At 45.3% G+C, this 21,938-nt stretch overlaps 1 protein-coding gene across 5 annotated transcripts in view; it reads left to right on the forward strand.

Moving 5' to 3' along the window:
• Positions 1 to 17,663, forward strand: part of VPS13D (vacuolar protein sorting 13 homolog D) — a 96,206-nt gene extending 78,543 nt beyond the window's left edge. For all 5 annotated transcript variants that reach the window (XM_040084773.2, XM_040084776.2, XM_040084775.2 and 2 more), the window contains 3 exons: positions 12,589 to 12,720; positions 16,206 to 16,446; positions 17,095 to 17,663. In XM_040084773.2, the coding sequence (XP_039940707.1) occupies positions 12,589 to 12,720; positions 16,206 to 16,446; positions 17,095 to 17,226 (505 nt within the window). In that variant the 3' untranslated portion in view covers positions 17,227 to 17,663. The remainder of the gene's footprint in view (positions 1 to 12,588; positions 12,721 to 16,205; positions 16,447 to 17,094) is intronic.
• Positions 17,664 to 21,938: the final 4,275 nt, after the last annotated feature.

Here is a 21,938-nt window from a genome sequence, read left to right on the forward strand (position 1 = left end):
GGACTTGATCTAGATCTGACTTTATGAGTCTTTACAAAAATGTCAAGTCATTTATGGGCCTTTCTGGTCAAGGGGATGTTGTTATTCTCCTGGTAAGCTCTAAGATTTTCCTAGAAGCCAGAGAGAAAATGATTTATCAGTCTAATCAATAAGTTACTTGAGCAGTGTGATTTCCTTCATATCTTTTCTTCATTTTCCCAGTGGGATTACAGGTCTTTATGATAATCTGTTTTCTTTGAGCAGATTTGTCCATTCCTCTCCCTGTTGCACAGCTGTAGCCGTGGGCTTTTTCTCATTGTCAGCCCAACAGCTCAGTCAGTGTCCAACTGCATTTTATGGTTTACATTCTTCTGTCATTAGCTGATGTCCAGATTGTTCCCCTGCTTTCGAGGAGGTGCTTTGGAGTCCCCCACCTGCAGGTTCCCATCTGTGTGAGTGAGAAGAGCCCATCGTCGCCCTGCACTGGGACAAGCTGTGCTCTGCAAGCCACCCAGAATTGTCTTGGCTGCTTTTACTGCCGTATCCCATGGCAAACTGATGCCCATTTTTCTGCTTGCTCTTTTGCCCCAAGAGGTTTTATGTTTTGTTTGATTTTACTGCTTTGCAGGTATCTCCTTGTCATTTCATGTTTGCGTTCTGGGTTACTTTTCCCCAGAAATGCAGTGTTGTAGGTTGAATCCCATTTAATTTCCTGATATATTTCTGACCTCTTCAGGTCCTTCAGTACTTCAGTGTCCTCACTGGGGTTTTAAATTCCTCTTAATTTGTCCTCCAAACATAGATTTACATCACTAGATCTTTGTAGTTAAGCAAACCTGTGTTTGTGTCTACACATTTTGCAGCTCCTCAGGAGATGCTTCTTTTTCTGTGACCAGTCTCACCTGCTTGGTATTCTTCTGTTAGGTTTTATTTTATCACTGGTGGCTTTCTGTAGTTCATTTGGAGATCCTGGCATTGTTCTTGAAGGGTCTGCTCTTGCTTGCTGCATAAGTAAATGTGGATTTTCTTGTGGGAGAAGCAGTTCCCCAAATACAGCCCTGTTTCTTTTCAGTGTGGCTGATTTCATCTCAAAACCTTAATTTCTTTCTGAAAATGCACCTCAGATAATTTAGTGTCTTAAGATATAAATAATCCATCAAATAAGACCTAAAATGATTTCTGAATACGTGAACCTGCCCTTTGTATTGAACAGTAAGTGGTTTTCTGTTCCTTTTTCTATTCAAGGAGTGGTTTTTTTTTTTCATGAGACACTTCTGGCTTCTAGCTGGTTCTCTTTTCTACAGCTCTCTTGTAAGAATGTGTTAGGTTTTCTTCTTGTTTCTACTCAGATTTTATTTTGCAGAAGTCCCTTGCTGTGCATCAATAAACTAGTAGCGCTTTTTGTCAGTCAAGTACTGATTATGTTTGCCTGGGAGTGGAATCTGTCAAGATTGCTTTGCATGTTCATTTTTCCTAAGGGGAAAGTCAGCTTCCCCTTAAAGCTCTCTGGAAGGAATTCAAGCAGCTGAGGCTTGTGGTGTCTGTTCTGGAGTGCCCAGAGTCAGAACTGAGGCTGGACTGCGATGCCACCTCACATTTCTGCGCTTCTGAAGCACAGTGTGCTCACAGAGTGGCTAATAAAACTTAGTATTTCAAGAAATAAAAATAAAATTTTCAAAGTGATACAAGTTCAGAAATAAAGTGAAGTCATGCCTGAGTACCTCTGTGTGAGAATGAAATACAGGAGGGCAACTTTGCTTTTTTTGTATGTCCTCCTGCAGCACTGACAGGCTGGGCATCTCACAGTTTGTTCTCTTTGCCCTCCCCCCTGGAACAAAGAGCTGAAGGACAATTTCTTGGGATTACAGGCTCTGTTCTTCACAATAAAGCAGGATTTGCTATGCATGACTGAAGAAATGATGCATGTAGTTAGTTTTCATTGGGTTTCTTTTGTAACCCACAGGATACAGTAAAAGCAAGATGAAGCTTTAAAACATTGAGTTTACTTAACCATATTTTATTAGAGTCAATAACCCTAGAGTCTCATGTATAAAAATTTCTAGAACAATGCATTGCCCATTGTTTGTGCCCAGCAAAAGTCCAGATGATTTGGAGAATCCAAACTGCACTGACACATCTCCCTTTCCTTTTTAGAGGGCTGAGTGGGATTGGTGCCCAAACTCTTTAACACATTTTTGTTCATTACTGCAAATACCCACCGTATGTCTGAATAATGTTTCCAGGAGGCTGTTCCTAGGGATCAGTACTAGTAAATGCCATTTATGTTTAGAATAATCAGTTGTCTGCAGTCAGTTGTCGTTGTCCCGTTTTCTGAACCTTATTCAGTTTAACTGTTTGGAAGGAATGGAAGTAAAATCCATGGTGTTGTTAAAGAAGCAACATAATCCTGCGTTAATATTATATAAATGTGGTTCCTTTCACATCTGCCTATAGAAATATTTTTATTTAATAGGAGGTTTTGGGAAAAAATAAGCAATTATGGGCTTGCATTAGGCAATGTTTAATCATACAGGCCTTACACTTTACAAATCTTACCTTGATTAGTCTCTGGGGCTTACGAGCTAGACTTGGAGTGGCGAGGTCTGAGACAGGAAAACCTCAAAACAGCCCCCTTACCTGTTTGTAAAAAGACTTGTTTTCAAGCTCAAGAGTTTAAGTTGCTGAGGCTGTTCAGCTTCCTCACACTGTCCTTCTGGGCTTTTATGCACCCTGCATTTAAAGAAGAAGCTGTAGATGATTTAAATTCCAACAGGGAGGGCTAAACCTCTAGTTAAGACTTGTGTAACTTTTTGTGTTTAAGCCTTTTTGCTTTGTCATGACAGAATGTATTAAACTGAACAAAAACCTGGCTTAAGAAAATGGTGCAGGCACTGTGTTCTCCAGTGATGACATGTCTGTTGGCATTAAACAGGGAGCCTTTGTGAGGGACTGGCTGTCATTCTAAATCCCAGCATCTATTCTCTGAGTAAGAAGGATTTCCCACTAAAACATTAGTGTTTAACTTGACATTTGAGGGCAGAAAGATACCCTGGATGTTTTTAGACTCTGGTCAAGGGACAGAGGCACTGGAAGGGAGCATTGCAAGGGGAGGACAGACATAAAATGTGAAATTGTCTTTTTCTTTAGATGTCCACTCATTAATAGCAATAAATAATTTCAAAAGGATGAATGAATGCAGAGTTCCCACTGTGGTGGCCTCCACAACCCCCAAATATTTCCTAGTGCCCTGATGTTAAAAGTAAGGGCAGGTGCATTTCCATTCCTGGTGAAAGTGCTGCATCCAGTGAGCCATGCCCAGCTCCTGTTAAACTGCTGCCTGGGCGGGGTTCAGTGCAGAAATCTGGGTTCAGATTCAGCTTGATGTTACCGTGTGCAGTAACTGTCTGGAAAAGGTGCAAGTTACTGAGGGAAATGAGTTGTGAGGTATTAGTGTGGTCAGGTATGAAAGGAGAGCTGGCTGAAAATGAACATTGTGGGTACAGAACTTGCTCCTTTCCCAGTGCAACACTTCTGCAGGCCATGGGAAAGTTTCTTGGGGCACGCAGACATTTGTAGTCGGTGACTAATGTTTTCCAGTTCAGTTCAATCCAAGACACTGTAACGTTGGCCTGCCATAGTCCGTCAGAAGTAGAAGCAATTATGAACTTCCTCCTGAAAAGAGCAGATAAATCCTTTGTTGGATTTACCACAGATTTATTCTACTACTTAAACTTTGTGTGACATGAAATATTTGCTTCACGAAGTGGAATTCTTATTCTGTGTGCCCACTTAACAGTATTTAGCTGTTAACTCGAAGGCATGCAGCTAGACAGGGAGAAAGTTTTATGTCTTCTGGAAATGCTTGTATTTCTTGAGCCTGCATGTTCTGACTAATTATCTTCTATTTCATCCAAAGCTTTAGGACACAAAGGCTGAAAAGTAAAAGGAACACTTCTTACTGTTTTTCGTGTTTCCTGTTTTCTGGCATTAGTTGTATTTTTTGATCACAGCATCTCTGCTAAAGGACACCGCTGTCTTGGTGTATTCTGTGTAACACTTGCCTTGGGTGGAAGCAATTCCAGAGAGATGGACATTTAATTATTCTGTATTGGTGCCTCCTAGAATAGAATTGGAGAGTCTTTGGAAAAGAAAAATATATTCATGCATGACCATCAGCAGAATCAACTAAAAGGTCATCAGAGACTGGGCCATAAAGTGTTTGCAGTTCCAATTCACAAATCTTCCTGCTCAGAATGAGGTGGGATAAGTTGGGAGCATCTGCCCACCAAGGAACCAGGAAGGAACCAAGGCTTTATTCAAGCCAGCCGTGTCTGCTGGAATTTCCTGGGACAGCCCGCCAGGCTGTGGGCCCAGCACCGAGAAACATCTCATCCACATTCTGTGCTCGTGATCTCTTCTGGCCCTTTCTCTAGGGTTTTCACCTCATAAAAACAGCAGGAGAGATGAAGCTGGTGGAGTGCAATGGGAGCATAGGGTTTGTTGATGTACTTATTTCGGAGGCACAGAGGGCAGGAGGTGCTCACCAGCGTGGCGGCCGTGTGCCCTGCTGGCCTGGGACAGCTGCGCTGCCGCCACAGGGGTGGAGGCGGCTGCTTGGGAACGGCTTCATGGTGATGGAGGTAGGCGTTGCATGGATAACTCGTGTTCTGAAGAAAGGGTCCGCAGGCACCTTCTATTTCCTGAACAACTCCTGACAGTCCTTGGGGTTTTCCATGTGTGGATTTCCTTCTGTCGTGCAGATTTCGAATGGTCTTCCCGTCTGCCTTCACTCCTGGTGCTTTTGCCTCGAGATCACATTAGAGGTTTCTTGCACCCTTAGTTTGTGATCTTGCCCTGGTTTCAGCTAGGATAGAGGTAATTTTTTTCCCAGTAGCTATTACAGTGCTGTGTTTTGGATTTGGAATGACAATGGTGTCAGGAGTGGATCAAGAACTGCCCTTTATTGACAACAGGAATAAAGCTTTGAGTAGAGAGTGTCCGAGCATATCCAGAGGTAGATTTTTTAATCTTCAGACTATGTATAAAGATGTAGGAAATGCCCATTTTAGACAAAATAAAAATCTCCTCTCTATACTATATGTCCAGTAATTTAGTGTATTATTAGAATTTCTTGCTACATTGTAAATATTGGGTTCTCTGAGGTTACTCCATGTATTTAAAGCGGTGTAAACATTAAACTGTTGCGGCCGTTTGCACTGACAAGTTATATTTTCAAACAAAGAGATAGAGCATTGCTTTAAAACTAGGACCACTTTTAAGCAGTGTTTTAAGGCAGCTTAGTCAAGGTTCAGATTTACGCAGCAATTACAGGCTTGCCTGAAAGCAGGGGAGCTGGAGGTGCTCAGGTGCAGCCGGGCTCTTTACCTGTCACTAGACAGACTTCTCCTTTTGTCACTAACACGAGGTTTTGTGTTCAGTCCCAGGCCGGAACGGTAGATGGGAGCCCAGGGCCTGCTGGGATGGGGTTTTACACTTGTGCTGTCCTTTTGCCCTTCCCCTGAACTCTTTTCATTTCAGTCATGAGCAAACAGTCAGTGCCTGAACTAACAACCCCGCAATCCTCCAAAGCACGCTCCTTACAGTACCAAACAAAGGGAGGCCCGCGTGGGCCGGCCCAGGCCAAGGAATGCAGCTTCGGGGTTCTGCTCCATAAATTTAACCAGCACGACAAAAAGGAGATAATATGAGCCTTCGTGATGATCTGAAAGGGGGAGGTTTGTGTCCCATTGATTGCGGTCTGGCCCAGCGCCAGCCCCAAGCCTGACCGACAGTTGAACCATATCGTTAAGGCGTGTAATACAGCTCGAGTCTTGTACAGCAGCCAATGAGTACATATCCAGAGGGCAAAAGTTTATAAAGAGTCGAGCCTGTCCTGTTTAACCCTCTCACACTGCCTGTAATATACACTGCTGCCATTCACAAATAGGCACTTCGCTATTAAAATGTAAACCTTCGACTTTCTGTACTTGGAAAACGTACGCGTGTGTCTGATTTCTAATGTGCAGCAGATTTATAAAGTGATCGTGGAAAAATATGTAAAACTGATCTTTTTTTTTTTTTTTTTTTTTTTTTTTTTTTTTTTTTTTTTTTAAAAACCAGAAAAAAAAAATCCAACCCGCTTTTATTTCAGCACTACTTCATCCATAGTTACTTTTTTGTTCAGAGACGTCTTCTGGGTTGTTCTGCAAACTCTTTCATACAGATGGAGCTATTTATTGCCTTGATGTCACCTCATTTAGCATGTGGCTGGTATTTTTATAGATAATTTTTTCACCTAATGTTGCTGTTAACATGTGGAATGCTCTTTATCAGTTTTGTAAGTACAGCCAGTTGATCTGAATTGTTCTTGCAACTGCAAACTTTAAAAATCAAAACAAACCTCGTGAGCAGCTTTTTGTTGGGTGAGGTTTGTGCACTTTGCTGTGCCTGTTGCAGCCCCAGTTGCAGTAACTGAGAAATATAAAAGGAGGGTCAGAAGGAGAAGAAGCATCCAGTCATTAGAGTTGATTGACACAGTCCTTCATGCACAGCCAAAATCACTGTCGTGATGCTGGGCAGGGTCCCTGGTTTGTTGCTCTTTTCTTTTTTGTTTTTTTTTTTTTTTTTTCCTTCAAGCAGATTTGCTTTCCCAGAAAGGCAGGAATACAATGTGGAAGCATTTCTGTTAGACTGGAGTATTTTACACTCGAAGTGATCATGTTTGCATTTGCTACAACTGGAGCAAAATACAACCAGCATTGACAGGACTTTGCTGTCAATTATAACAGTGACTCCTCATCCCTGGCATTGCCCAAAGCCTGCTTGGACTGGACTTGGAGCACGCTGGGATAGTGGAAGGTGTCCCTGTCCATGGCAGGGGGTGGAATGGGATGAGTTTTAAGGGCCCTTCCAGCCCAAAGAAGTCTGGGATTCCACAGGCACAGCCGTAAGAGCAGTGCTCCAGCTGCTGCAGGCCCTGCCTGGTAATATTTAATATTTGAAACCCTCGCACAGTGCCCTGAGGCTGGGCAGGGTTATGGTCCTGGGTCCTTGTTTCACTAAGGCATGTTCAGCTCCTGCTCTCAGACAGGTGTTTGCAGGAAATCCCTGCTGAAAACCATCTTTCACATCGAGTCAGAAGGTGAATGGGAGCATTTTTCAACACATTGCTTTGACAAGAAACTCTTGAAGGTGACAGCTGCATTCATCCCTGTAATCAGTACAGGAAGAGTCTGGGGGAAATTGGAAGCTGGGGTGGCAGTGTTACGTTTTGTCAACTTCTTAAGCTTGATGTTACCAAAGTGCTTGAGAAAGTGTGAGTTTTGCTGCACAGCTGTTACAGGCAGAGGTGGGGCAAGTGCCAGAAGTTGATGCCCAGAGTGCAGCTGGTGTCAGTGCTTTGTCTACTGTGCAAGCTCATACACCTTGTCCAGATGCTGGATTTGTAATACGGATGTCAAAATTAAGTTGTGTCTTGATTAATCTCTTCTCAATTCCTTTCGAACTTGGAGCCTGATGAGGTTATGTACAATTGCAAACCCAGGGAATAATTCTTAGTTTTGTTTTGATCTGGTGTACAAAAGAAAAGGGACGGGGGAGAAAAGCTCTACCTCCAAGAAACTGGCAGGAACAACTTCCATGATAAACAGTTGCTCCTTGAGCATGCTGTACTCTCCTAAAGGCATGTTGGGTCAGCTAAAGGTCTGCAGCATCTGAGCTGGGAGATCCCTCCAAAGAGGAGGGATTTGACTGTAAGTGGGAGGTTTTAACCCGAGGCACCATTTATTTGCATGTTTCTGCCTGAAACTAGCATTTTGGGAGCACGTTTAACAAGCACAATATATTCCATGCATTTGCTGGAATAAACGGCGCATATGAGCTTCCTCAGATCTGCAGTCAGCAGGGAGCTGTCTGGCTCGTGATTTTACACATTCTTGCATCTAACTGAGACATTCTGATGCCAAATCCAGCACTCAACTGACTGCACCATGTGTGCATTTTAACACACCTTAACAGCATCTGTGTTGGAACCGCTGAATGAATCCCGCGGCAGAGCTGTGCTGGATCTCTGGGAATAGTGAGCTGCCTGTTGGGAACTGCACCCCAAAGTCCAGCACAGGGTGGGAGGCAACTGCACTGACCCCTTGAAACAGAGCAGCAGTAGAATCACCAGGGAGCAGGGGGTCTAGATTGCCACATGTTTTCCTGAAATTAGGCCCAAGGCATTAAACGTTCTCAGGCGCTGAGAACTGGCGCATCAAAATCCTGCTGTCTCTCCCCTTCTGCTCAGTAAATTCAGGGAATATTCCTGCTCATCACATGGGTTCAGCACATGGAACAAAGTTAAGTGCATCAGTGAGGAAAGAATTGTGGAAATAGTGGATTTTCAGTGCTGTGCAGAGGTGTGATGTGCACTACAGACCCCATTACAAGTGGCACACGTTTGTTTTCATTTGTTATCCAAGCTGTGGCTGCAGCACTGAGTTTGTCGCTGTGATGGCTGAGTTTTCAGCTCAGTTTTGAAGGCAAACATTGTCCAGCATTTCACTGGCTCTGGCACTCCCAAGTGTGCTTTGCACGGTGTCCTCCCGTCACGTCTGTGGCACGAGCACCGTCCTCATTCTGCATTTCATGGAAATGGAGTGCATGGGAGGGTGATCCTCATGGAAGGCTGCAGGTCCCAGTCAGTCTGGAACTCAAACAAGTGGGCCGGGTATTTATTGTGTATTTTGTGGTAGAAGATAAAGGTGATTCCTCCCTTAACTTAACAGATCATGTCACTTTCAATGTCTGAAATGCACTGAAGCCTCCTCAGACAAAGCGTTTTCTGTATTTAGGAAGCAGACTTTTTCCAGAGCTAGTAATAATTTGATTTTATTATTCCTTGCAAATACCAGCAGCTTTTGAATTGCATCTTACATTACCTGCCATTTTCCTTTGTTTGGATTAAGATTGTTTTATAATTATTTCAAGGGGATAAAAATCATTGCCAGGCTTAAAGTCAGTATGCCAAGCTACAGCCCAGAGCAGGCTTTTGTCGCTAAATTTTATGCAGACCTGAAAAACTCCGAATTTACAATGTAAACCCTGAATTTTAGCTGTACCAGAACTGTGCTGGGATAACGAAGTGGTGAGATTGGACATTTACTGGTGACAGTCGCTGAAGTTTTGGCAGCAAGAACTGGGTGTGGCTAAAGGAAATGATTCCTAGAGAGTTTTGGGGGAGCCCTGGGGCTGAAGGATCCCTTGGGAGGGAGCCCAGGGCCAGGAGCACCCCAGGGTGTGGCCGTGGGGCTTGGCTGGCAGGAGCTGCAGCAGGTCAGGTCTGGTCCGTTCAATACTTTCAGTTCCAGGTGCCAAGATTCCATCTCCTTGCACTTAGAGCTGTTGTTTGTGCAGGATTTGGGGTGTGCATGCTCAGGCTGGGGTTTTGAGCAGATCTGTGGTTTCCAGTGCTGTTCTCTTACCCAGATGAGAAATCCCCCAGATACACATTTTAAATGAAATCCGGTCTTGGTCGTGGGGTTTTGTCCATGTTGGTTTTTCTCAGCAGTTGCTACATTTCCTAAAGTTGTGTTATGATGAATAGTTATTCTGGGTGTGATACTGAGGAAACTGAAAGATGTAAATTTGTAAATAATTTCTAAATCATTTTAGAATAGGGATGGTTTGTTTTAGCAGACCAACATCTTTTGATATACAAAATTTAAGGCCTTCTGAATTTTATTTTTTAATGTTTTTGTCAAGATACTCAGGGTACGCTTCAGGGAAATTTTTTAGGTCCAAGAGGCCATCAAAGATAAGTAACAGTTGTTCTCAAAACCACTGTGGATGTATGCACTTCTGCAGGAATCACATCTACAGACCTGGTGGTGGGAACCTGGTGGGTGGGTACCTGATAGGGGCGAAGATGGAGTGGAGGAACAAGGACAGGTGATTCTGGAAAACGTGTGGTGTCTCTTGGAGAGTTCTCTCAACCTAAGTTGGTCAACAATTATCCCCACTAATACCTGACCGCTTCCTTCATCAGGTTGGTGATGTGTTTGATTACCAAACCTCTGGCTTCAAACAGGCCAGCTGAATCCCAAGGATTCTGTGAAGTGCCCAGCAGATGCCAACCAGTCAATGCCACCAGTCAGCTGGAGTGAGAGCTCCAGGGCAGGGCTGCAGTTCTCCCTCCCTACACCCTCTCCCAGCCCTTTGTGCCTCCATCCAGCAGCACCATTCCCTGCTGTGCTGGGCAGATGTGAGGGCACTCCTGCCTTGTATTGCTTTTGTGTGCTTATTAAAAAGGAATCAGCAGATCTGCTGAGTGCCTGGGTAATGGAACCCAGATGTGGGCACCGCCGCCCGCTCTGCTTGACAAATCTGCAGCTTTTGGGATTTCACCAGGGTTGCTTATTATTTACAGAAAGTAACTTGAGACAGCAGAACAAATTTTTAGATTTAAAAAAACCAAGTGGTGTGGAATGTTTTTAGCTGTGCAGACCAAACAGAGCAGTTTGCCAAGGGGGCAGTGGACTAAATGCATTCAGTTCAGGCCCAGCAGCAGTGGCACTGGGTTGGAGAATGGCCTTATCACCAAGAAGGGAATGATCTGTTATCACCAGGATCAGTGTCTGAGCGTGGAGGGCACGATGAACACAGAACTTGTACTCTGAAGTGCTTCTTCCATTTAAAAACAAAACCAAAACATAAAACCTTGGCTCAGAAACTGGCCAAACCTTCAGAAATCCATTGTGGTGCCCGGTGCCTTTGTAGCACTGGTACTTTTTCTCTGACCTGCTTTGAAGCAAACATTAGAAACCAGAGTTCCCGTAGTCACGGTGTCTGGGGGATTAAAAGGCCCTGTTCTGTCCCACTACCATTAGGGCAGTCTTGCTTGCAGCGCTTCAGATCCCTCCTCTCAAGGAGCTGCAGAATATTAGAGAGGCTGGCCCAGGGGGATGTTTGAAGGATGGTTCATGTAACACCCACTGCACCATGCAGCTGCTCTGCCCCAGTTATCCATCCTTCCTCAATGTGAGGTGGAAAGTGCCTCAGCAAAACATTATTGATTGGCCACTGTTAATTAAACCCCACCTAAGGCTACAGACAGTCACTCTTTGAACTTGTCAGTAGGTGCCATAGAGAGGTTTAAGAGCCAACAGGGGCTTCTTTGATGAGGGATCTTTTGCCATTTTCCTGCTTTCAGAAGTTAGTAGGTAAGACAAGCAGCAAGATGTGAATTATACTGGTTGGAATTCTTTAATTTCTTTGGAACTTTTGTCTCAACATTTTGCATTCGTGGAGGCAAACACTTTGTTTACTGCTTTGTAAAACTCTAACAGGTGAAAACAGGCACGTGTTGTTCACCTCTCATGTAAGTTTAGAAAGACAAGAATGCTATAGGTGAACCTTGCTTATATCTAAGGAATTTAAGGGGCAGGAGAGGTGACTTGCTCCAGAGCTGTAGTACTTTATATAGCACAGCTCTAACCACTGCATTAAGGACTGTCAAAAACTTGAAGGAAAACAAATTTTAAAAGGGTGCCCAGGCTTCAGGTGTGGGACAGGGCAGCTGAGGGGGAAAGGTGACAAGGAAATGAGGGTCCAGAGAAAACTTCTTGCAGATCATGGAGCCCAGAAGGTGAGTGCTGTCCCCTGGGCAGCTTCAAAAGCACAGGTAAAGCTCTGTGGGACCTTCCTTCTGTCCCTGGATCAGAAAGGCTGGAGTTCCTTGTGCAGGGTTTTACAAAGAGTCAGGATGGGAAGGGAGAGAAGTAATCCAAAATGGTGGATTTGGCTGGGAAATTTGTAACAGCAGTAGCCTGGAAGAGCTGTGAAATACCATGGAGCAGCCCCAGAGTGATGCTGCTGGGAAGGGACAGGGAATGAAGCAGAGCTCATCAGCCTGTAACACAATTCTTCAGGGGCAGGGCGTTCCAGGAGCTTGAAGGAATTCAGAGTATTATTTTCTAACAAAATTCTGCTAAGGGAGGAACCAAGCCAGCAGTTCTGCAGTGCTGTGGCCAGTGTCAACCTCTGATGGCTGTCAGCCCACAAGTGTGTGTCCTTCTTATTGTCATTTTTAATAGACACACAGAAGGGTAAAGAATGTTAAATCCTGCTATGGGAACCCTAATTAGTGAGGCTTTTTCTTCTGTCTTGATTCAACTGCATGTTGCTATTTCTGTAACCACAGAGTTTGCAGCCTCCTGGCACTGTCCATCGGTGAGAGCTCTTGTCTAGGTTTTTGCACTGTTATTTTCTTTAGAGCAATGAGAAGAAACTGTCAAACCAGTAAAACTGCTGATAAATACATCTTGAGGATCTTTAGAGAGTATATGCTGCTTAGGTCACTTCTTCCTACCAATTTAGCTACTTGCCCCTCCACTGTAGACAAAATCCCTCTGTTTTTATTATTGTATGGTTCTGCCTCACAGAAATATGTGAGCAGACACCACATCTTCCAGATCCGGATCTTCCAGGGATCTACACGCCGTGTTTGTGAAGACCTGGGATTTCTGAGAGGCTTTGTGTTTGGAAATGACCAGAGCTCTGTGTGCAGGGAGGTGTCAGGGGAAGCAGAGGCTGCTCCAGGTGACCTCAGTGCGTCTCTCGCTGCAGGAGCCAGGCGGAGCGAGTGCGGAAGCCGCGGTGCTGCAGGGGACCCCAGGGGCTCCTGCCCCGCTACCTGGAGAGCCAAGCAGAGGGACAGGAGCAGCTCTTCAAACTGACAGACAACATCCAGGATGAGTTGTGAGTACGCTGCCACTTACTGCTCTGAGTGCTTCTGCTCTGTTTGCTGCCGTCATGTCTTCGTGTCTAAAATCGCTGCACACACGTGTTCAGTTCTGGGCCCGCACCACTGTAAGGACATTGAGGGGCCGGAGTGTGTCCAGGGAGGGGTCTGGAGCAGCAGGAGTGTCTGAGGGAGCTCAGCCTGGAGAAAAGGAGGCTCAGGGGGAACCTTGTGGCTCTGCACAGCTCCCTGACAGGAGGGTGAAGCCAGTCAGGCTCTGCTCCCACAGAACAGGGGACAGGAACAAGCGACAGGATGAGAGGGAAGGGCCTGAAGTTGCACCAGGGGAGGTTCAGGTTGGATATTGGGGTAAATTTATTCACGGAAAGTCATAAAGCCCTGGCAGAGCTTCCCAGGACAGAGGTGCAGTTGCCACCCCTGGAGGGATTTAAAAGCCATGTGGATGTGGCACTTGGGTTAGTGTTGGCCTGGGCAGTGCTGGGGAACAGTTGGATTTGATGGTCTCAGAGGGATTTTCCAACCCAAATTATTCTGTGATTGCACAGGAGGACTGTCAGTTTGTTGGACTGGGGTCTAAAGGCAGAATTGATCACTTGCCCATTCCCAACCACGGTCACTGATCAGCTGTGTCAGGGGAAGGTGTCAGATGCTGTCTGTCACCCATCAGAGCATCTGCCAAGGCCCGGGGTCAGAACTGCTGATGGCGGGGCTGGCAGAGGGAGGTCCAGGTTCAGCAGGGTCCTTGGTGTCACCAGTGTCACTGGGCAGGCTCCTGTGCCACTGCAGCTTCTGCCTGAGGAAGAGATTGCAATCTGCCCTGTGAGTTCACATTTGGGGTATCCTGTTTCCATCTCCTTTCAGGATCTTTGTGCCTATTCAGGACAGCTCTTAGGCAGGGGGACTGGAAAGAGCAATTTGTGACCAAAAAAACATCACAGTGTAGCCCAGAGCAGAGCAGTGGCCTTTGTCATCGAGTCCCACTGTTCATTCACTGTGACTCTCACCATTAGGAACATCATTCAGCAGGAACACAGTGTTTCTTGTCATGGAAAATAAGTACAAAATTATGCCTCTGACTTTTATCCTAGTATCATAATCAGAAACACATTTGAAGACCTGATTATTTGCATATTTTTCTTCAGAGTTAAATCCATAAAAGGGGGTTTAATACCTTGCTCTACTGTTCTAACTAAATGTTTCCACATTTTTTTCCAGTTAGGCTCGCTGTTTCACTTCTGGAAAATATTGTGTAATTACTTCCTGATGTTGTTAAAAACCCCACAAATTCTCCAGAGATCTGGTTGCTTCTACTTTGTTCTACTGGATCATGTTTCATTTAATTTTTAATTTTATTAATTTGAGATATTTTTAATAGTGTAGATGTATAGGTTTTTAAAAAAAAAGTTGTGTCTTGCAGTCGTATCTGAAAAGGTTAAAAATACCTGTTTTAAGAACTAGACACTGAGAAGAACTTAACAGTTGGCAAGAGCAAAGGTAATGATGCGTGACTCAAACTTAGAACAAAATGTAGAGCCTGAACTACAAATTATCTAATGTTTCTGGGCTTCTCCATTAACTCCCTGACCTCTGTTTCCATTCCTCAGAATATATACATGCCACCAGTAAATGTCTTGTAAGGAGAAGTAGATGGATCATGTGTTGTTCTTACAGAGCAAATGCAACCCGTGCTCAGTGCCCCAGGACTTGAGAGCTTCCCCTGGACTCGAGAGCAGCTGGCAGTGCCCAGTCTCTCCCCTGGATGTCCTGGTGTCCCCAGGAGCATCCTGACCTTGGCTCTGGGGCCCCCCTTAAACATGTTTGATGTGCCTGTCCAGGGCACCAGGGCTGTTCTTCTGCAGCTGTACTGCTGCTCTGGGTTTAAATTAAGTTTTCTGTGACACTTCATAAAAAATGTCACTCTCCATCCTATTTAACTAATTTCAAAGGCAGAACTTTACCCTGAAGTGTTTGAACTCCGAGGGAAAACTCCAGGGCAGCTGCTGATTTCCGGAATTCTGTTAATGTTGTCTTTCACCTGGGTTCCTCTAAGCTGAAATTCACTTTTCTTCCAGTTTGTTTTACTTAAAGGAGCACAGGGCTTTTTTTATCCCCTCCTGGAGCTTCATGCAAGATTAGAGCTGGGCAAAGCACGCTCCAGGCCCTTTTTAATGAGGCTGGTTGTGCCCTTCTCAGCACTGACGTGACAGCGTGGGCTGGAGTTGGTGTGTGCACCTTTCGCAGTGTCAGGGGAGTTCAGAGCAGAGCGGTGGCAATACAGAATTACTGGAGTTATCTTTTATACCACAAAAATAAACCAAGGCCTGACCTCTTGCCGTGTTTTTGGCTATTAACAAACCTTTTATAGCTCTGGGTTTATCTGGCTACAGATCAGAGTAGCTTGTGCACAGTGATATGTCACTGGTAGAGCCAAGGGTGCTTTTGGAGAGGGGGAGTTTTTCTGTTTACCAGAAACACCGAGTTAGTGACAAAGGTCACTGATTTCTAAGCCAGTGGAGGATTCTGCAGGATGTTGAGGATAACAGGCAGGTTTGTTTGAGCAGTGGCTCAGAGGGCAGCAACTGGGAACCTGTCTAACAGCAGCAGACTCCTCCTTTACAGATGCATGTCAGCCCTGGGGGCTGTTGGCAGAGCTTTTTTACTCTGTTTAGCACTAGTCTATTACTCTACTCAGCTATCATTCCACATTCAAGTTGCTGAATTTTTCAGCATTTAAAAAGCCCCACTAATAAGGTTCATTTCAGTAGTAAATCAGAAGTGGGGGAGAATCATTTGTGTGTCCCACTTCCATTTCACTTTTGCACCTTACAATTATTCTTTTACCCATCAGCTTTTTCAGCCATCATAACTCTCAATATTCCTAACTCCCTCTTCTCTCCCTCTTATTCATCACTCAGCCTAATCTCCCTGGGGAAACCTGCTTGCTGCTTAACCTCTCACCCCTTGTTAAACAGCTAATTTCTCTTTTCTGCTACTGATCCTGGCAGCAGGTTCAACTTGGGTTTGGTTTGAAAGACAGGGAGGTGTGGGCAGCAGGGAAGCACAGGAGGGTTACAGGATAGCTCTTGTCATAAATGTCTGCAAACCCTTCACATGCCAGCCCTGGAACTGAAGTTAGTTGCAGTTAAGCTTCAGCATTAGGACTTGCAGTGCTCCAGAGCAGAGAAATTACTGTTCCCAAGTCCTTGTCAAAGGACATTTTTATGTGTCCCTGTAATGCCCAAAGCTGGGGGCCAGGCAGGCAGCACTAATACTTGATTTACAGCATGATCTTTTTATAACTGGGTGAGAGTGTCCTTCATCAGCTCCACTTCTAAACAGTTTAAATTAAATGCAGCTGAATTGTGCATGTTGCACTATTACATTTTCTGATGGACTCCTGCAGGTCGCAGGACAGGTGAAGGCAATGGTTAATTTGCTATTTTTAGCTTTGAGCTATATAATGTTTCCTCCTTTGTTGCAGTTTCATTGCCGTGGAGAACATCGACAGCTACTGCGTGCTCATCTCCTCCAAGGCCGTGTATTTCCTCAGGAGCGGGGACTGCATGGACAGGGATTCCATATTCCTGGAGGTCAGGTATGATGACCTGTACCACTGCCTGGTGTCCAAGGACCACGGGAACGTGTACATCCAGCTCACCAAGAAGGCTGTGAACACCAGCAGCGGCGTGGCCATGCCAGGCCCCTCCCAACAGCGGCCCATGGTGAGGAGCTGGTGCCCCTTCCCCCCGTGCTCCCCTCCTGACCAGAGGGTTTTAGTCACAGGCTTTGTTCTGAAAACAGCTGCTGCCCAGGGTTCAGGGACTGTAGAAGTGGCTCCCTAAACTCCTGAGAAAGCTGAAGAAAGGAAAACCCTAAAATATTCCTGCAGGCAGAAAAGTAACAGGAAGAAACATGTATTTACCTGTGAAGGGCTTTTAACTTTACCACATAAATGGAACCAGGGTACTTTGCTGTCTGTTTAATCTTCTACGTGTAGTATTTTTTACTGTGAGGTCTCTAATGTGTTTATATTTTGTGCCATTACAGTAGTTGCTCAGGGACTGTTCTGCAGGCTCAGTTACAAGCTCACCCCTGACCCAAGTCAGTTCACATTCCAAACAGACCAGCCAGATACAAGGTGGGAGGGGAGGCAAAGGAAATAACCTCAGATATGGCACAGTGTTCCTGCTCTCACCCTGGAGTATCTGTGTGGGTACCTGGTGCTCCCCTGTGCTTCTTCCTTGCTCCAGCCTCAGTGCTAAGAAGGAAAGTCCACTGAAACCTTTCTGTCCCTTACTTCAAATCTAAAATCCGTTCTGTTTTAGCTGACAGTGGGAGCACATTAAGAAAAATCCCCTTTCTTTCTGCAGGTGAAAGTGAAATCGGAAGCTCTGGCTGTAAAGCTGTCCCAAGAAATCAACTATGCAAAGAGCCTTTACTATGAGCAGCAGCTGATGCTGAGACTTAGTGAAAATCAAGAACAACTCGAGCTGGACTCTTGAAAATCCCCTTCCTCACTGCCAGAAAGAGCTGCAAGTACCAGGCTGGAGCCAGAATTGTGTGACCAGAGAAGGAAAAAATATAATTTTAGTATTTAGAGAAAAGAGAAGAGGTGGTTTTTCTTTTTTAAGCACTAGTTGTATAACAGAGGTGTAGCTGACACAGCTTTGGGTCTGAGAGAAGCCCTGTATTTTGCTAACATGTATATATGTACAAGTGTCCATGTAAATATGACGGGCAGCGGGTGTTGGTATAAATATGAGTCTGTTTACTGTGTAAAGAAATTAAAGGAGCTCTACTGAGTCATACTGCACTACCTGACACAAGCTCTTCTCTCTCTCTGTCTTCTTTTTTTCCTTGAGAAAACTGATTTTCACAGTGGAGGAATGTAGATAAACCTTTAAAAAAATAAAATTAAGAATTAATTTCAGCTGTTGGAGCACAGGTGTCCTGTGGTTTGGAGCTTTAACACCATGAATAGGGTGCGTTAACACTGGGACATTGGTTGGGTTGTTTGGTGGGTTTTTTGTTGTTTTTTCTCTTAACTCAGTAATGCAGGTAAATACAGGAGACCTGGTTTTGCACTAAAATGTCAGCCTCCTTTCTAACAAAAAAAAATTGCATTTTGGTAAATAATACAGGGAGGATTCAATTTTACATTCACAGTCTGCATCTCAAGGCCACTTTTCTGACTTGTTTTTGAAGTAATTGAAGTGAGCAGCCTTGGAAATGAAACGTTTAACTTCAGATTTTTCCCTCCCTCAGCTGGAGGAAGGGTGGGGGGAGAGGAGATCACCCAATATCTTCAGAAGCAAACCTCTAAATAATGAAAATAACAAGCTTGGAGTTGTTTTTTTTCCAATGTTGTACAACACATCGGTATTTGTCTCACTAACTGTAGCCTCACTGAAGAGGGAGGATTGAGTTCTCCTAAACACCTTAACCCACAGGAACTGCAACCCTCAGTGTCACATTGACTCCCTGGAGGTGCCAGGTTTGGGTATGAAGACACAACTCTCCTGTAACTGCTGAGTAACCTGCATTTTAAAGTGTGACTTTATCAACCTTGTGCTTCAGTGAAAGCAGAGCTTTAAAAGGTAAAGCAATTGGAGGGTAAAGTCCTTTCCTGAAGACACATGGGAATATTTCGGTGCTGAAGGTTAAAATGAAACCAGTTCTGAGCTCTTGTGAAATACTGGGCTGCTAAAGGTGGGGAGGGAAAACAAGGAGTATTTCACTGCTGCTTTGAGCATTTCCAGGGGCTGGATGGAGTACTTGGGGTCTGTAACCATCCATGAGGAGATGATGTGCAAACACCAGAGCAGTGTGCCAGAACACCCTTGGAGTGCCCTGAACTCAGAGAGCTGGCTGTGTGAAAAAACCTGCCCAGCTTCAGGGTGGAATAAAGAGTAGATGAAATAACACCTCAGCAGGGGCTGGAAGGAAGAACTAACTGGTAAAGAGACCCCACACAGCATGGAAATGACATGTGGAAGTGACACCTTCCTGTGTCTTCCTTCTCTACTCTCCTCCCCTTTCCTTGCCTGTTTTCCCAGTCCTCTCATTCCCTTTACTGACCTGTCCCATCCTTTCTTATCCTCCCTTTTCCTTCCTTTTTCCATCTTTTCCACATTTCCTCTTCTTTACTGTTCTCCCCCTTTCCCTGCCCTCCCCTTTGTTCCCCTTTTCTCCCCTTTACTGTCCTGCACTCTCCTCCCTTGCCCTTTTCCCTGGCCCATAGTTTCACTCCAGTGCTCCTGCAAAGATGAACAGATCCAGGGGCTGTGTCCACGCTGTCCCTGCTGGAAACACCCCCACCCACCCACCCCACGACCTGACCCTGTCCCCCGGTCTGGCTCCAGGACACAGGCAGCACTTGAGCCCACTCCTGAGACAGGGAATCTCCCCCCTTTCTCCAGGCACAAAGTAACTGGGAAAAAAAGAAACTTTTCAACTCCAAAACCAGGGGTGAAATTGTGCGTGTCCTCCTTCATCAGTGGCACGTTCACTGTGAAATCCTGCTTTCCTTGCCCTCACTGCTGCATCAGGAACGATCCTGTTCCCAGCAGCTCCTGCAGAGGTGATGAGGGCGTGGGGCAAACACGAAGAGCACCCTTCCCTCTGCTCCTGCCAGAGTCCCAGGACTCCGTGTGATGATCCATCTGAGCAGCTCCAGGCCCAAAGGCTGCTTGCCAAAGCAGTGCAGTGTTTACATTTTTGTGGGGAGAAGCTAAGTGGCTAAATGGGCCCCATCTCAAACCAGAGCAATAATCAGACATTTCCCAGTGACAGGGCCCTTTTGATCTCTTCACTATCGAATTTCCTAGACTGCATGATGCTTTTCAGCATTTATCTAGTTGCTCTTCAATAAAATACTTTGTAACATCTTAGCCCAACTATATATATATTTTTAAACTTCTTTTTCTCTCTAAAGCAGTGTTTAGTACGAACCTGCTTCCTCCAGTGCACAACTCCAGGGACTGACAAATCCTCTCACCCCTGGCTCTGGTTTCCTTCTCAGAGGGACACACCTTGATTTGCTGCTCACAACGACTTCACCTCTGGAACCTCATGCTGAAAAAGCAGGTTTCTGTGAATATACTCTCTTTAGATTACAGATGGCTGCACAGATATTAAAAAACAAACAAACAAACCAAACCCACAACCAACAACAATTTAAAAAAAAAAAAAAAGCAAAATCAAAGCCCATTTTAATTAAGTCAAGAGCTGCTCAAAATCCACTTCTACAAGTTTTCTTCTGACAATAACATTCTGCATGTGTATGGTTCTGTACTACTTTTAATATATGCACACATCCCCAAATGTACATATCCTTCAAAATTCTCTTGAAAAGCAAAGGCTGTGTTCCAAACTCCTCTATTCCACCCTCCTAAAGGCACGGTTGTTGCAAAGAGAGAACAACCTTATTTTTCTGAGAGTAAATAAAGTAAAATAAAATTTAAAACTATACAAAAATAAAATAATAAAAATAAAATAATAACATAATAACGAAATGTGCCCAGAGCTTCAGACTCCAGTCTGGATTGCTGCAGCATTCCAGCTCGGCAGCACACTCTTACTCCACATTATGTTGCTTAATTTTATCAAATGCAGGACTGGGACAAAGCACTTCCAAACTCCCCTTGTGTCAGAGGTTTGATTTTCTTGCAGCCCATTTCTTACAGCTGCTGGTGGCCTCCCAAATGATCTGACAGCTTTGACAGAGGGCTCAGGGCAGCACAAACCCATCTGCCTTCCCCTGCCAGAACCTTCCCTGGCCGAGAAAATGTTTTGTTAACAGGACCTGGAGCAGTTTGACCAAGCCATGGAGTTTTTGAGGTTCTCCAGCAGCAGAATTTCTGGAGTGGGAGAATGTGAGGCAAACTCAGGGTCTGTGACCAGCCCTGCTCATACCTCTGGTGCAGGAGAGGGCAGAATCTGACAAGGATTCCTGCCAGAAAGAAAAGGTTACTCATTAACCACTGACAAACACTGGGGGAAAATCAGTCACATTGTTCTGCTCAGCAGAACCACAGCACATTTTTGGCCAGAAATACAAACGCTGTGGGTGCAAACTGCCGTTCCCTCAGAGGGGCCAGCTCTGCTCAGGGCCTGGGGACACTCGTGATGAACAGAGCATCAGAATCCCAGACTGGTTTGGGTGGGAAGGGACCTTGGAGACCCTCCCGTCCTCCCCCTGCCATGGCAGGGACACCTCCCACTGTCCCAGGCTGCTCCAAGCCCTGTCCAACCTGGCCCTGGACACTTCCAAGGATGAGGCAGCCACAGCTTCCCTGGGCACCCTGTGCCAGGGCCTCCCCACCCTGTGCAAGTAATACATAATTTATCCAGAACACAGTGTCACACGGGGTTGGCTGGTGGATTTTGGAGTTTTTTGGTTTGGTTTTTTTTTTCCCCGTAGCTGACACTTCACTGCCCGTCCCTGTGCCCAGCACCAAGCACGAGCCTGTACCTCAGGCCTGCTCTGGGCAGACTCAAAAGCACTGAAAGGCCATGGGCCAAGTAAACAGCTTCCATGTGCATTTCCATTTTGGATAAATGGCCGGGTCACCCAGAGGACAAGGGCTGTGGATGGGAGCTGCAGAACAATGGGTTCTGAAAATGCCAGCAAAAAAAGTCCCCTGCATGCTTCAGCTGTAGAGGAATTCTAATAAATAAAGGAGAAATCCATCATACCAGCTATCCCTCAGCCCCTCCAGACACCGCAAAAGCAAACATTTGCTCTGCCCCAGGAGGGTGAATCACCATTCCCAAGGACTGCAGCTCCAAGGCCTCTGGCAAACAACCGACATCCAGCCCTACAAAGCACCGGGTATCAAAAGAATGATGTAGCAAAAAACCTGTGCTGCATGAAGGTTTAATGGGAGGAGAAAAGTACAATCATTTTTACAAGTAACCCACCCTTTGCATGACCAGAATCCCCCTCAGCCTTCTCCTGCCAGGCAAGGCCCCTTCAGCAGCTGCAGCAGCAGGAGCACCACCGCAATTCCAGGCCCTTCCACTCATCCTTTTTCTAGATTTCCTTCAGTCTCAAAGCGTGGAGGAAACAGTATTTGAGGGTAAACATCCCAGAAAGGTGAAGATTGTATTCAGCAGTACCTGCTATGCCAGAACACATCTTTATTTGTGGTATAGTAGCGCTAGCACGATCCTTCGCAGGCTTACGCAGACAGAATCCTTATGCCCCCCGTTC

The sequence above is a fragment of the Hirundo rustica genome, chromosome 22 (assembly GCF_015227805.2).
Source record: "Hirundo rustica isolate bHirRus1 chromosome 22, bHirRus1.pri.v3, whole genome shotgun sequence".
In the NCBI taxonomy this organism is placed as follows: Eukaryota; Metazoa; Chordata; class Aves; order Passeriformes; family Hirundinidae; genus Hirundo; species Hirundo rustica.